Here is a 17,205-nt window from a genome sequence, read left to right as displayed (position 1 = left end):
TCAGCTGTGCTAACATAATTGCAAAAGGGTTTTCTAATGATCAATTAGCCTTTTAAAATGATAAACTTGGATTAGCAAACACAACGTGCCATTGGAACACAGGACTGATGGTTGCTAATAATGGGCCTCTGTACGCCTATGTAGATATTCCATAAAAAAATAAGCCGTTTCCAGCTACAATAGCCATTTACAACATTAACAATGTCTACACTGTATTTCTGATCAATTTGATGCTGTTCTTATCAATGGTTCATATTTTCACCCCAACAGACTATTCTCAGTTTAATCTTGTCCTTACTAATATATAAAATTAGTTTTGATTTAGAATGGCCCATTATCAAATGGGCAGGAACAATGGCAGTGCCAAAAAGACATCATCCATATGCACTCGAATAGCGAATGGAGGCCGCTTTCCTACCAGGTGATTTTTTTTTTTTCTTCAATAATGCCTGGTAGGCTACTCCATTATTTCACTCCACACATCAACCACTGTTTGAGGAGCATGCAGCCAGCCGCTTGCTGCTGGAGAGGTAATATTCCGCCTAAACTCTGTATGCCATGGGCTCTTCAACCCTGTTCCTGCAGCTTCCCAGTGCTTAATTTGGGAAACCAAGTGAAATCTGTTCAGGAACATCTATAGTAACATGGTTTCACAAAAAAAACATATTTCATTAAACTGTTGCCAGCCCCTCTCTGCACGCTCAAGAAAGCAATGAAGGAGAGAGGAGGAGACTGAAACTTACGGACGTGAGATATTTTGTAGCTAAAGGTAATGTGTCAGCCTATTAATTAAAAATATAAAGTATGCGGTATTAGTAGGTTATTAAAAATCAAATACAAATTCACTGTAATTGTAGGCTAACTCTGTAAGCAGCCCTGCACAATCAATTAACCAACAGCATTGCCTAGGCCTATTCGTTCTCTCCCAGACTCATTTTGGAGCGTAGCATAAGGTAACCAGTCCGCCCGGTATGCATGATAATACAGTCCATACTCAAAGGCGATTACTAGAACTAGTTTAATTTTGAAGTATAGGCTAGACCAATTATGTACCAAAGACATCTTAAATCAGTTTTTCGGTAGGCTATGTATTGTATAACGGCACAATCATTATTTTAGTTTTTTTTGCGGGCTTGGGCACATATACAGTGCCTTGCAAAAGTATTCATCCCCCTTGGCGTTTTTCCTATTTTGTTGCATTACAACCTGTAATTTAAATTGATTTGTATTTGGATTTAATGTAATGGACATTCCAAATTGGTGAAGTGGAATGAAAAAAATTACTGGTTTAAAAAAATTATACAAAATAAATAACGGAAAAGTGGTGCGTGCAGATTTATTCACCCCCTTTGCTATGAAGCCCCTAAATAAGATCTGGTGCAACCAATTACCTTCAGAAGTCACATAATTAGTTAAATAAAGTCCACCTGTGTGCAATCTAAGTGTCACATGATCTGTCACATGATCTCAGTATATATACACCTGTTCTGAAAGGCCCCAGAGTCTGCAACACCATTAAGCAAGGGGCACCACCAAGCAAGCGGCACCATGAAGACCAAGGAGCTCTCCAAACAGGTCAGGGACAAAGTTGTGGAGAAGTACAGATCACGGTTGGGTTATAAAAAAATATCTGAAACTTTGAACATCCCACGGTGCAGCATTAAATCCATTATTAAAAAATTGAAAGAATATGGCACCACAATAAACCTGCCAAGAGAGGGCCGCCCACCAAAACTCACGGACCAGGCATGGAGGGCATTAATCAGAGAGGCAACAAAGAGACCAAAGATAACCCTGAAGGAGCTGCTGTCCATAGGACCACTTTAGCCGTACACTCCACAGAGCTGGGCTTTACGGAAGAGTGGCCAGAAAAAAGCCATTGCTTAAAGAAAAAAATCTCATCACCCCGAGAACACCATCCCCACAGTGAAGCATGATGGATGGCGCTAAATACAGGGAAATTCTTGAGGGAAACCTGTTTCAGTCTTCTAGAGATTACAGACTGGGACGGAGGTTCACCTTCCAGCAGGACAATGACCCTAAGCATACTGCTAAAGCAACACTTGAGTGGTTTAAGGGGAAACATTTAAATGTCTTGGAATGGCCTAGTCAAAGCCCAGACCTCAATCCAATTGAGAATATGTGGTATGACTTAAAGATTGCTGTACACCAGCGGAACCCATCCAACTTGAAGGAGCTGGAGCAGTTTTGCCTTGAAGAATGGGCAAAAATCCCAGTGGCTAGATGTGCCAAGCTTATAGAGACATACCCCAAGAGACTTGCAGCTGTAATTGCTGCGAAAGGTGTCTCTCCAAAGTATTGACTTTGGGGGGGTGAATAGTAATGCACGCTCAAGTTCTGTTTTTTTTGTCTTATTTCTTGTTTGTTTCACACAAAAAAATATTTGCATCTTCAAAGTGGTAGGCATGTTGTGTAAATCAAATGATACAAACCCCCCAAAAAATAAATTTTAATTCCAGGTTGTAAGGCTACAAAATAGGAAAAATGCCAAGGGGGGTGAATCCTTCGCAAGCCCCTGTATAGGCCTATGCATAAGCTCTAATATGCCTATGGGTGTTTTGAATTAATCAACACCTTAGAAAGCCTGTCCATTTTTGTTTTGTCAGGCTTTGAAACAACATCCTCAACAACCACTCAATTTCAACCACCTGTTGAACTTCTTTCTTCTAATTGACCAATCACAGTGAGGTGAGTTTTAAAAGCACGATACTGTTTTGATGACAAGTGTTTGTGATTTTCGATCGCATTTGCATTGATTGTTAGAGGGACAATAGAGCCCTGAGTACCAGGCCATTTGGACCTGATGATCGTGATTGAGTTGGGTACTACCAACGCATGTCCAGAGTGCATAAGAGGAGATTACCGTGACTCGATGGTCTGGTGTAATTTGACTGCGGTCATGACTCATGTCTGCCGGTGTGGCAGTAATACGGTCACCGCAACAGCCCTATTCGGTTGGAATTTCCACTCCCCACCAAATATGGTGAGGAGAGGAAGCCCAGTGGCCGGCAGTGCGAGAGTAAGATGGAACTGGGCCGTCATTCTGCAGATTTTGTCAAAAAAGCCCGATCTCAATACATTTTTCTGTTAGGATCTGTTACAAACAGAGTGCACTAAGTTTTGTTGACGTGAACCTTTGTCAAAATTATAAAAAATGGCTTTAAGTACAAGACGTGCAAGGGCGAATTGAGTTATTGCACACACACGCACTTCACAGAGAAGTCTTTCCCTAACGGAAATATGCTAAAAAAAATACTAGAATGTGCCAATAAGGTCTTGCTAGCTCGTGAGTGAAAACCACGCATGAGCTGTTTTAACACTCAGGCCGCGGGTGACTCCGCTTGCTGCTCCCTGAGTGCACTAACTGTCATACTACCCATTGTATGGTTCCTGCTCCCGTCTCTCTCCACCCTGCTAACATACTGCACTTCTTTCTTTCTCTCTCTCTATTTCAGACATGTGCTTTCTCTCAGATAGCCAAGTGACTCCCTTTCATTATTCAATAGTTTTATTTTTGCATGAATCTTTATAATTCCTTTTAGTTCTGTTTATGGCAATATCCACTTAAGGGCTCTAGGAGCTATTTAGACTGTCGTAGCTTCTACAGCGGCTTCTCAGAAAAATCTTAACAGTTCATTTGTGATTAGCTTGGTTTTAAAGGGGCAATCTGCAGTTGCTACAGTCATTTTAGGACATATAAATTAGTAATATATAATACCCTTTGATTTTTGAAGAACTGCAGATTGCCCCTTTAAAGCAACACATTCTTATTGTGATGAGCCAGATAAAAAAACACCCCCTAAAGCAGGGGTCTATGGAAATGTATTTGCTTGCTTGTTGGATGTCTCTCCCTCACAGTCCAAGAAGAAGGGACAGTTAGAAGGAGGCAATCAGATGTAAGGAGACACCTTAGAGGTGCACACACACCTGTCTACTCCCCACCCATCTGTCCACTAACGTCCACACACACCTGTCTTCTCCCCACCCATCTGTCCACTAACGCCCACACACACCTGTCTACTCCCCACCCATCTGCCCACTAACGCCCACACACACCTGTCTTCTCCCCACCCATCTGTCCACTAACGCCCACACACACCTGTCTTCTCCCCACCCATCTGTCCACTAACGCCCACACACACCTGTCTTCTCCCCACCCATCTGTCCACTAACGCCCACACACACCTGTCTACTCCCCACCCATCTGTCCACTAACGCCCACACACACCTGTCTTCTCCCCACCCATCTGTCCACTAACGCCCACACACACCTGTCTTCTCCCCACCCATCTGTCCACTAACGCCCACACACACCTGTCTACTCCCCACCCATCTGCCCACTAACGCCCACACACACCTGTCTTCTCCCCACCCATCTGCCCACTAACGCCCACACACACATTCACACAGACATACAGTACATGCACGTGTACACATACACACACAAGCATGCACACAAACACAGCTGCATTCAGTACACGCACGTGTACTGTACACACACACACACACACACACACACACACACAACAGGACCCTGAACAGCTTCTACCCCCGAGCCATGAGACTACTAAATAGTTAACCAAATAGCTACCTGGACTATCTACATTGACCCTTTTTGCACTAACCCTTTTGGCTCATCACATCAAATTGTATTTGTCACATGCCGGTGTAGACCTTACAGTGAAATGCTTACTTACAAGCCCTTAACCAACAATGCAGTTTTAAGAAAGAATACCAAAAAAAAATAATTCAAACAAATACAATATAAAATAATACGAAATAAAATCAAGAAATAATTAAAGAGCAGCAGTAAAAAGAACAATAGCGAGGCTATATACAGGGGGTACCGGTACCGAGTCAATGTGCGGGGGCACCTGTTAGTCGAGGTAATTGAGGTAATATGTACATGTAGGTAGAGTTATCAAAGTGACTATACATAGATAATAAACACTGCTGCTACTGTTTATTATGTATCATGTTGCCTAGTCACTTTACCCCTACCTGTATGTAAATATCTACCTCTGCACATCGACTCTGTACTATGTGTACACTGAGTGTACAAAACATTAGGAACACCTTCCTAATATTGAGTTGCATCCCCTTTTGCCCTCAGAACAGCCTCATTTTGTCGGGGCATGGACTCTACAAGGTGTTGAAAGCATTCCACAGGGATGCTGGCCCATGTTGACTCCAATGCTTCCCACAGTTGTGTCAAGTTGGCTGGATGTCCTTTGGGTGATGGTCCATTTTTGACACACACACAGGAAACTGTTGAGTGTGAAAAACCCAGCAGCGTTGCAGTTCTTGACACACTCAAACCAGTTTGCCTGGCACCTACTACCATACCCCATTCAAAAGCACTTAAATCTCTTGTCTTGCCCATTCACCCTCTGAATGGCACACATACACAATCCATGTCTCAATTGTCTCAAGGCTTAAAAATCCTTCTTTAACCTGTCTCCTCCCCTTGATCTACACTGATTGATGTGGATTTAAGAGGTGACATCAATAAGGGATCCTAGAGTTAACCTCGATTCACCTGGTCAGTCTATGTCATGGAAAGAGCAGGTGTTCTTAATGTTTTGTACAAATAAAATACAATCAAATTGCATTGGTCACATGCGCCGAATACAACTGGTGTAGACTTTACTGTGAAATGCTTGCTTATGAGCCCTTCCCAACAATGCAGTTTAAAAATAAAAATAGTAACACAAGAGGAATAAAATAAAATACACAAGAATGGAAAGTATTCAGATCCCTTCACTTTTTCCACATTTTGTTACGTTACAGCCTTATTCTAAAATGGATGAAATAAAAAAATATCCTCAGCTATCTACACACAATACCCCATAATGAGAAATCGAAAACAGGTTGTTAGAAATTTTTGAAAATGTTTTAAAAATAATAAACAGATACCTTATTTACATAAGTATTCAGACCCTTTGCTATGAGACTTGAAGTTAAGCTCAGGTGCATCCTGTTTCCATTGATCATCCTTGATGTTTCTACAACTTGATTGGAGTCCACCTGTGGTCAATTCCATTGTTTGGACATTTTTTGGAAAGGCACACACCTGTCTATATAAGGTCCCACAGTTGACAGTGCTTGTCAGAGAAAAAACCAAGCCATGAGGTCGAAGGAATTGTCCGTAGAGCTCCGAGACAGGATTGTGTCGAGGCACAGACCTGGGGAAGGGTACCAAAACATTTCTGCAGCATTGAAGGTCCCCAAGAACACAGTGGCCTCCATCATTCATAAATGGAATAAGTTTGGAACCACCAAGACTCTTCGTAGAGCTGGCCGCCCAGCCAAACTGAGTAATCGGGGTAGAAGGGCCTTGGTCAGGGAGGTGACCAAGAACCTGATGGTCACTCTGACAGAGCTCCAGAGTTCCTCTGTGGAGATGGGAGAACCTTCCAGAAGGACAACCATCTCTGCAGCACTCCACCATTCAGGCCTTTATGGTAGAGTGGCCAGACGGATGCCGATCTTCATTAAAAGGCACTTGACAGCCCGCTTTGCCAAAAGGCACCTAAAGACTCTCAGACCATGAGAAACAAGATTATTTGGTCTGATGAAAGCAAGATTGAACTATTTGGCCTGAATGCCAAGCGTCACGTCTGGAGGAAACCTGGCACCATCCCTACGGTGAAGCATGGTGGTGGCAGCATCATGCTGTGCGGATATTTTTCAGCGGCAGGGACTGGGAGACTTGTCAGGATCGAGGGAAAGATGAACGGAGCAAAGTACAGAGAGATCCTTGATGAAAACCTGCTCCAGAGCGCTCAGGACCTCAGACTGGGGCGAAGGTTCACCTTCCAACAGGACAACGACCCTAAGCACAAAGCCAAGACAACGCAGGAGTGGCTTCGGGGCAAGTCTCTGAATGTCCTTGAGTGGCCCAGCCAGAGGCCGGACTTGAACCTGATCGAACATCTCTGGAGAGACCCGAAAATAGCTGTGCAGCGGTGCTCCCCATCTTGAGAGGATCTGCAGAGAAGAATGGGAGAAACTCCCCAAATACAGGTTTGCCAAGCTTGTAGCGTCATACCCAAGAAGACTCAATGCTGTAATCGCTGCCAAAGGTGCTTCAACAAAGTACTGAGTAAAGGGTCTGAATACTTATGTAAATGTAATATTTCTGTTTTTTGTTTTTTTATACATTCATTATGGAGTATTGTGTGTAGATTGATGGGAAAAAACTATTATATCCATTTTAGAATAAGGCTGTAATGTGAAAAAGTCAAGGGGTCTGAATACTTTCCGAATGCACTGTATAGCCAAGTTGTCATTTCTCATTGAATTTATTCCTTGTGTTAGTCATTTTTCTATATATTTCTCTCTGCATTGTTGGGAAGGGCCTGTAAGTAAGCATTTTACTGTTAGTCTACATCTGTTTACGAAGCATGTGAAAAATAGCATTTGATTTGATTTGACACACAATTACACAAACACACAATTAAATGTCGCCCACACACCCACACACGCTGGCAATCCTTAGTTACGAATCACATATGTTTTCCTCTCTTTCTCTTCATTCTACCTCCTTTTCTCTCTCTTTTGTTCTCTCTATCAGCGGGAGATGGAGTTAAGTGCAGCTTTCAGCCAAATTGTCCTGTGATTGGCTCTCACTTGGGCCTTTTCAAACCTCTGATTGCAGACAGCCATTTCAAGTCAAGGCCCAGTATAAAAAAACATTGATTTCAGTGGAGGGAGTGTGAATGCGGCGTGACCTCTTTCTTGGTCTTCTTTGGTTTGTGTGTTTACATGTGCGTGTGTTCAGTACGTGCTGTGGCTTAATTTACCATGATACGTAGAGGATCACGACTTCACGATAGGAGGGCTGAATCTCTAATTCCCAATCACACACCTCCCAAGGGAAAGCCTCTACGAAAACAAGTAGTGCTCACTCACTACCCTCTCTCCCTGACCTCTAACCTCTAACCCCTGCCCTCTATCCTGTGTGCACTCCATAGAAATTCAAATCAATGTATGGTTAGCAAGTTGATATACTGAATATTGGGAGGACTCGTGTACTGGAGGTATTTCTGCAGAATAGTCACTAGCTGGCACAGCCACAAAGTCATAAAATCAGATTTTAAACCATAACCCCACTGCTAACATTATGCTAACCTTAAATTGAGACCAACAAGCCATTTTTATTAATGAACTGTTATGATATATATACACTTTTGACTGCAGCTGGCCAATCTAGTGGAAATCGCTCAGCTCTGCCTCCAAAACAAGATCCATCCCAATAAACGTCAACCTGCGTATGGCTATGGGTTGACGGCGGCAATATTGAGTATATCCATAACTTAACATTCTATTTCTATGGTGCCCTTCCTCTGTGTCCCCACAGATGCCCTGAACACACGGAACAGGCAGGTGATCTGCACCACGCTGAAGGTGCTGCAGCACCTGGTGGTGTCTGGAGACATGGTGGGAGAGGACCTGGTGCCTTACTACAGACAGATCCTACCTATCCTCAACATCTTCAAGAACATGAACAGTGAGTCACCTACATTATAGATCGTTACAGTGTTTCTGGCAGTATGTTTGAGCGGTAGTGCTGAGCGATTAGTGCTTTTTATTAGGTCGGTTCGGTTTTGGTTCGATTATTAAAAAATAATCAAGGATTTCAGTTTCATTTTATTGATTTTTTTTTACATTAAATGCACTATGCATTATGTGGGTTGAATGCTGTAACAACACTGAATAAAACAATTAAAGCTGCAGTATGTACCTTTTTGGGCAACCTGACCAAATTCACATAGAAATATGAGTTATAGATCTGTCATTGAAAGCAAGTCTAAGAAGCGGTAGATCGGTTCTACAATATGTGCGCTATTTCTATGCTTTCCATTCTTACGTTTTTGCATCTTTTACTTTCGGTTTTGTACAGCAGCTTCAAACAGCTGAAAATACAATATATTCGGTTATAGAAATATATATTTCACAGCAGTTTAGATGGTACAATGATTCTCTACACTATACTTGGTTATTCTGAACCCTCGACCCTGCAACACCTTTGTCCTACATTACCTACAGTGTACACCAGCAGTTCCAGACCTCTTTATGATGATGTTGATGTTGTGCAAAATACACTATTTTATGTTTGTGAGTGCTAGCCAATGACTGTATATGAATGGACAAAGCCATCGATCACGTGACACCATTCATTCATATGTGAAGACTCAATAGGGCATTTGAAGCCAATGAAGTCGGTTAAGATGGCGTCTCATGGAGACATAACATGCTCAGTTTGAGCTACTGCAGGAAGTGACGTTGCAGGCTAGCTCAGTGCTGCCCCCTCTCATTGAGTATCAGTGAATAGTGTTAATGTTTGTAGCCTATACGGTGGAAGGACAGTGTGCGTTGAGTGACGGAGGTTTGAGCTTTGTTTGACCTGTCTCAGTCTCAGGTGTAGGGTGCTCTACTTAGTAAAAGGCAGCAGTTTGTAGGCTATTATTTTGGCGTAGTCGAGGTGAGCTTCAAGTTGACCCACAGGCCTCGCACAGCTGCTCCGAGCACCTTGCAGGAATGCTCCCACTCTTCCGTTTCCAGGATTTAAGGGCTTGATGGTAAAGAGCTCAAATCAAATCAAAGTTCATTGGTCGCGTACACAGATTTGTAGATGTTATGGCAGGTGCAGCGAAATGCTTGTGTTTCTAGCTCCAACAGTGCAGTAATACCAGGCAATAAAAATAAAAAACTACACACATAAACCAGAAAAATTTAAATTAAAATAAATATCAGAACGAGCAATGTCAGAGACCGGAATATATGTATGTACTGTATGTATGTGTATATATATATATATATATATGTATAATAAGAATAATATACACTTAGTGTACAAAAAAATTAGGAACACGAGCTCTTTCCATGACATAGACTGACCAGGTGAATCAAGGTGAAAGCTATGATCCCTTATTGATGTCAAGGGGAGGAGACAGGTTAAATAATGATTTTTAAGCTTTAAGACAATTGAGACATGGATTGTGTATGTGTGCCATTCAGAGGGTGCCATAAAATCGGCCGTTTAAGAAGGACCACAAGTTCTCAATAGGGTTTAGGTCAGGTGAGGAAGGGGACCATGTAATTATTCTTTCATCTTTAAGGCCTTTACTGGCTAGCCACGCAGTGGAGTACTTCGATGCATGCGATGGAGCATTGTCCTGCATAAAAATCATGGTCTTCTTGAAAGATGCAGACTTTCTTCTGTACCACTGCTTGAAGAAAGTGTCTTCTAAAAAATGGCAGTAGGTTTGGGAGTTGAGTTTGAGTCCATCTTCAACCCGAAAAGGTCCAACTAGCTCATCTTTAATAATACCAGCCCATACCAGTACCCCACCTCCACCTTGCTGGCATCTGAGTCGAAGTGGAGCTCCGTGCCCTTTACTGATCCAGCCACGGGCCCATCCATCTGGTCCGTCAAGAGTCACTCTCATCTCATCAGTCCATAAAACCTTTGAAAAATCTGTCTTCAGATATTTCTTGGCCCAGTCTTGACGTTTCAACTTATGTGTCTTGTTCAGTGGTGGTCGGGTTTCAGCCTTCCTTACCTTGGCCATGTCTCTGAGCACTGAACACCTTGTACTTCTGGACACTCCAGGTAGGTTGCAGTTTTGGAATATGACAGCACTGGAGGATAATGGGTTCCTGGTAGCTTCACATTTGATTATTTTCAAATCTTTGGCAGTTAATTTGCGTCTTTTTTTCTCAACACGGTTCTTGCGACCCTGTTGACTATTTGCAACAAAACGTTTGATGGTTCTGTGATCACGCCCCAATATCTTAGCAATTTCAAGAGTGCTGCATCCCTCTGAAATACTTTTTACAATTTTTGACTTTTCAGAGTCAGTTAAATCAATTTTTTGGCCCATTTTGCCTGAGGAAAATAAGCTGCCTAATTATTATACACACCTTGATATAGGGTGTTGATCTCCTTAGGCCACACCCTCCCTCATTACACAAATACACATCACCTGATATGCTTAAATCTAATAAGCATTCCAGTTTATACAGCTTGGAGTTGGGAAATATGCATAATAATGATGATATGTAGTCCCGTGTAGCTCAGTTGGTAGAGCATGGCGCTTGCAATGCCAGGGTTGTGGGTTCGATTCCTACAGGGGACCAGTATAAAATAAAATAAAAATGTATGCACTCACTAACTGTATGTCGCTCTGGATAAGAGCGTCTGCTAAATTACTAAAATGTAAATATGGTCAAAATACTGACTAGCCTAATAATTGTGCACACAGTGTAGATGAGATAATGACTTGGAATGAAATAATAGTCAAAATAAAAAATATATTTTATTAAAGAAATGTGAATAAATAATGGTTAATAAATTATAAGCAGTAATGGGCAGTCACTACCATCGTGAGACTTGTATTCATTGTTTTATTCTGTATTATTAGAGCATTCAACCCACATAATGCATATTGCAAAAAAATGAAATCGAAAACCGTGATTATGTTTTAATAATCAAACCGAAACCGAACCAACCTGAAAAAGCACCAATCACTCAGCACTAGACACCGGGTGCTGTAGATGTCCAGGAGAGCCCTGTGGTTGCGATCACTATTAACATGTTAATACAAGTGTGTGTGTGTGTGTGTGTGTGTGTGTGTGTGTGTGTGTGTGTGTGTGTGTGTGTGTGTGTGTGCTCGCTAGTACTCACTATAAAAGCTTACTTTTGTCCATACATCCCCTGAATGTCCCATAACCCATCATGGTTGACCCTGAGTCGTGTTCTCCTCCTCTTTCATCTAACTAGACGCTCGATATTGAAAGCCATTTTCACTTTTCCTTTTTCCATCAATGTATTGGCTTTAGACTAGAGGACAACCAACGTCCTTCCGAACCCTGAGCCTTCACTCATATCCTACGTGACACACGGCATCTCCAGATTGGCATCCGATAGGCAGGGCTCTTGGTGTGGCGCTGTCGACACGGTCCCATTCACAGCCAGACGATGAGAAGCAGACAGACAGCTCGGCTCAGATAAGCCCCAAAACGCCATTCATCCACCGGCGCCAGTGGATTGTGAAAGAAGAGTGGCATTGTGAATCAATCACTAAAACACAGCGCTTAAAGAGGGCAGGAACACGGGGCTTTAGTCTCTTAATCAATATCCAATTTCAATCTCTTGTCTCTTTAATTCAGTTACATTATCTTGTTGCCATTTTAGCGTTGGGGGAGAGAAGAAAAAGAGAGAGATGGAGGAGAACAGAAAGGAGAGAGAGATGGGGGAGAACAGAAAGGAGAGAGAGATGGGGGAGAACAGAAAGGAGACAGAGATGGGGGAGAACAGAAAGGACAGACATGGGGAGAACAGAAAGGAGAGAGAGATGGGGAGAACAGAAAGGAGAGCGAGATGGAGGAGAACAGAAAGGAGAGAGAGATGGAGGAGAACAGAAAGGAGAGAGAGATGGGGAGAACAGAAAGGAGAGAGAGATGGAGGAGAACAGAAAGGAGAGCGAGATGGAGGAGAACAGAAAGGAGAGAGAGATGGGGGAGAACAGAAAGGAGAGAGAGATGGGGAGAACAGAAAGGAGAGCGAGATGGAGGAGAACAGAAAGGAGAGCGAGATGGAGGAGAACAGAAAGGAGAGCGAGATGGGGGAGAACAGAAAGGAGAGCGAGATGGGGGAGAACAGAAAGGAGAGCGAGATGGGGGAGAACAGAAAGGAGAGCGAGATGGGGGAGAACAGAAAGGAGAGCGAGATGGGGAGAACAGAAAGGAGAGCGAGATGGAGGAGAACAGAAAGGAGAGCGAGATGGGGGAGAACAGAAAGGAGAGCGAGATGGGGAGAACAGAAAGGAGAGCGAGATGGAGGAGAACAGAAAGGAGAGCGAGATGGAGGAGAACAGAAAGGAGAGCGAGATGGGGGAGAACAGAAAGGAGAGCGAGATGGAGGAGAACAGAAAGGAGAGAGAGATGGAGGAGAACAGAAAGGAGAGCGAGATGGGGAGAACAGAAAGGAGAGCGAGATGGAGGAGAACAGAAAGGACAGACATGGGGAGAACAGAAAGGAGAGAGAGATGGGGGATAACAGAAAGGACAGACATGGGGAGAACAGAAAGAAGAGAGAGATGGGGGAGAACAGAAAGGAGAGAGATGGGGGAGAACAGAAAGGAGAGAGAGATGGGGAGAACAGAAAGGAGACAGAGATGGGGGAGAACAGAAAGGAGAGAGAGGAGAACAGAAAGGAGAGAGAGAGATGGAGGAGAACAGAAAGGAAAGAGAGATGGGGAGAACAGAAAGGAGAGAGATATGGGGGAGAACAGAAAGGAGAGAGAGATGGGGAGAACAGAAAGGAGAGCGAGATGGAGGAGAACAGAAAGGAGAGCGAGATGGAGGAGAACAGAAAGGAGAGCGAGATGGGGGAGAACAGAAAGGAGAGCGAGATGGGGAGAACAGAAAGGAGAGCGAGATGGAGGAGAACAGAAAGGAGAGAGAGATGGAGGAGAACAGAAAGGAGAGCGAGATGGGGAGAACAGAAAGGAGAGCGAGATGGAGGAGAACAGAAAGGACAGACATGGGGAGAACAGAAATGAGAGAGAGATGGGGGATAACAGAAAGGACAGACATGGGGAGAACAGAAAGAAGAGAGAGATGGGGGAGAACAGAAAGGAGAGAGATGGGGGAGAACAGAAAGGAGAGAGAGATGGGGAGAACAGAAAGGAGACAGAGATGGGGGAGAACAGAAAGGAGAGAGAGGAGAACAGAAAGGAGAGAGAGAGATGGAGGAGAACAGAAAGGAAAGAGAGATGGGGAGAACAGAAAGGAGAGAGATATGGGGGAGAACAGAAAGGAGAGAGAGATGGGGAGAACAGAAAGGAGAGCGAGATGTAGGAGAACAGAAAGGAGAGTGAGATGGAGGAGAACAGAAAGGAGAGCGAGATGGGGAGAACAGAAAGGAGAGTGAGATGGAGGAGAACAGAAAGGAGAGAGAGATGGGGAGAACAGAAAGGAGAGCGAGATGGGGAGAACAGAAAGGAGAGCGAGATGGAGGAGAACAGAAAGGAGAGAGAGATGGGGAGAACAGAAAGGAGAGCGAGATGGGGGAGAACAGAAAGGAGAGCGAGATGGAGGAGAACAGAAAGGAGAGCGAGATGGAGGAGAACAGAAAGGAGAGCGAGATGGGGGAGAACAGAAAGGAGAGCGAGATGGAGGAGAACAGAAAGGAGAGCGAGATGGGGGAGAACAGAAAGGAGAGCGAGATGGGGAGAACAGAAAGGAGAGCGAGATGGAGGAGAACAGAAAGGAGAGCGAGATGGAGGAGAACAGAAAGGACAGACATGGGGAGAACAGAAAGGAGAGAGAGAGGGCGGCAGGTAGCTTAGTGGTTAAGAGCGTGTGCCAGTAACTGAAAGGTCGCTGGTTCTAATCCCCGAGCCGACTAGGTGAAAAATCTGTCGATGTGCCCTTGAGCAAGGCACTTAACCCTAATTGCTCCTGTAAGTCGCTCTGGATAAGAGCGTCTGCTAAATGACTAAAATGTAAAATGATAACAGAAAGGACAGACATGGGGAGAACAGAGAGATGGGGGAGAACAGAAAGGAGAGAGAGATGGGGAGAACAGAAAGGAGACAGAGATGGGGGAGAACAGAAAGGAGAGAGAGAGGAGAACAGAAAGGAGAGAGAGATGGGGGAGAACAGAAAGGAGAGAGAGATGGGGGAGCCCCCTTTTACATGGCTCGGTCTGGTCTGGCGTTCGTTTTTCCAGCCCCAGCCCCCTTTTACATGGCACGGTCTGGTCTGGCATTCCTTATTCCAGCCCCAGTCCCCTTTTATCTGGCTTGGCTGGTCCTGCTCCCTGCCCAGGCTGCTGGCTGGCTGATGGGTTCTGACCTCTAACAGGAGCCAGCGCTGAGGCAGAGTACATCCAGCTAGCACATTTGGTTCCTTGGAAGTTGTAGGAATGTATGTTTTTGGTTTCACATTGGTTGTGGGAACGAAGCCAAACGTTTCCTGATAGGTAAAACGTAATGTTTTTTTAAAGGTTCTGAGAACAGAAGTGAACATTTTGCCTGTTCTGGGAAAGTTTATTTTTAGGTTGCAGGGAGGTTCTGAGAACATTTTACTCTAGTACCTGCAAAGTTTTCCTGGCACATTTTATGAGCTCCAAGCACACATGGAAATTCCTTTCCTTAGGCATTAATCATGCGAACACATTTATTTTTTATTTTGACACGGCATCAGTGAGATTTGAACCAATAATCTTCTGTTTTCTACATGTCAGCCATTTAGCAGATGCTTTTATCCAAAGCGACTTAGTCGTGCGTGCATACATTTTACATATGGGTGGTCCCAGTGGAAATTGAACCCACTACCCTTGGCATTGCAAGCGCCATGCTCTACCGACTGAGCCACACAGGACCAGTGAAATTAGTCCACTGCGCCACCAGGATAGAGCTATGTTTTTTTACGCATACAAAACTGTATATTTTAATCTATTCAAACAGACCCCATTTCAAAGGAAACAAGAACTCATTAAGAGCAGGTGTGGCCAATAACTGGGTGTGGCCAATTAGTGGGTGCAGCCAACACACCTGAACACACTTAACAAGATAGATGATAGAGAGAGTTTTGTTGATGCTGAGAACAGAATGTATATGTTTTTAAATAATGTTCTTAGAATTTTCTCTGAACATTACTAAAGTTTTATTGTGGTGTTTATGGAAAGTTTTCTTAAAGGGATAATCCACCCCAAACCACTAATTCCTATGATTAACAGTGTTAAACAGTGTTAAATAACACTAATATGTGAAAACAATATTTATTGTTAACAAATGTTTCATTTTGTCGATATAACAAGGTTGTTAGCAACATGTAAAAATCGTTGTGGAAATCTGTTGCAGCTCAAGTTGACTACAAAACCCACAATGTAATGCTCTCTCTCTGGGCTGGCTGGCTAGCTAGCAAACATAGCTACACACAATAATACCAAAGTCAATATCAGCATGTGAAGTAGCTAGCTAGTTGTAAAATCACCTAAACAAACTGCACTATCAATTTAGGAGTATCTCACCGAGTTCAACTTGTAGTTCGTCTCAGCCCACGATTTCTTGATTTCACAGATGGACCACTTAAAAGTTAAATCATGGGGGAATGTTTTATTTTACCCACTGATAGAACATAGGCTTTCACCAAATGTTATGATTTTTATTTCTGAGGGTGGATTATCCCTTTAACGTTCTGAGAACAGAATGTATATTTTTAAAAACAACATTCTTGGAACGTTCTCTGAACATTACAAAAGTTTTCTTGGGTTTTTTATGGAAAGCTTTCTTAATGTTCTTGTAAAATTTGAGAACACGATTTTAAATAGAACCATGAGTAAACCTGTAGGAAACGTTATACTGAAGTACTGAAATTCCCACAGAAAAATGTTGATTCTTAATGTTCTCTGAACTACTTGAGAAATATTCCCAAAATTTAAATTAAATGTAACTATGTTTGAACTTTTAGCAAACTTTCTGTTAAAGTAATGAAATACCAAGAAAATAACGCTTTTTTAAAAATGTGCTGAGAATGTTCAAAAGCCAAAAACCTATCTTGCACCATTCCCAGAAAGTTGTGGGAAGGTTGTTTGCAAAATAACCATAGGACAACCACACTCTCACCAAGCTCTAAGAAACATATGGTTCTCAGAACGTTATGTGCTAGCTGGGCACACACTGGCAAGACGTTAATAACACATGGCCTCCACAAAGGCCTCCGTTTTAGGAAACTTAGGCTGCTTCCAAAAAGGCACCCTATTCCCTTTATAGTGCACTACTTTTGACCTGGGCCAATAAGTCAAAAGGAGTGCACTATATAGGGAATAGGGTGTCATTTGGGACGCAAACACTCAGGTACTGCATGAGGATTTGAAACGATCCACAAGATAGAAGCTGCATCAATCGTATGCATTGTAAAGATTCTACAGAACACAAAAACGGCATAAAAGACTCCAGTCTGTGGTTGACTGGTACACTCCCTAACCATAATTCACTGGGCCTAACCCCCCATTCCAGCAGTAGCATCCCCTCTCATCTCCCCCCTCTCTCATCTCCTTCCTCCCTCATCTCTCCCATCTCCTCCATCCTCCCTCATCTCCCCCTCTCTCATCTCCACCCTCATCTCCCCCGTCTCTCATCTCCCCAGCCAGCCATAACAGAGCCC

The 17,205-nt window shown here is 43.3% G+C and overlaps 1 protein-coding gene across 1 annotated transcript in view; it reads left to right on the top strand.

The window, feature by feature from the left end:
• The window catches only part of LOC311116000 (parkin coregulated gene protein), a gene marked incomplete at both ends in the record, with an annotated part of 236,672 nt that overhangs the window by 128,207 nt on the left and 91,260 nt on the right, over nucleotides 1-17,205 (top strand). The window contains one exon of the mRNA XM_084191132.1: nucleotides 8,384-8,533. Within this exon, the coding sequence (XP_084047258.1) occupies nucleotides 8,384-8,533 (150 nt within the window). The remainder of the gene's footprint in view (nucleotides 1-8,383; nucleotides 8,534-17,205) is intronic.

The sequence above is a fragment of the Coregonus lavaretus genome (assembly GCF_964263955.1).
Source record: "Coregonus lavaretus genome assembly, contig: HAP1_SCAFFOLD_381, whole genome shotgun sequence".
Lineage (NCBI taxonomy): Eukaryota > Metazoa > Chordata > Actinopteri > Salmoniformes > Salmonidae > Coregonus > Coregonus lavaretus.
Note: the sequence above shows the minus strand (reverse complement) of the source record. Positions and strands in the feature narration are given on the sequence as shown.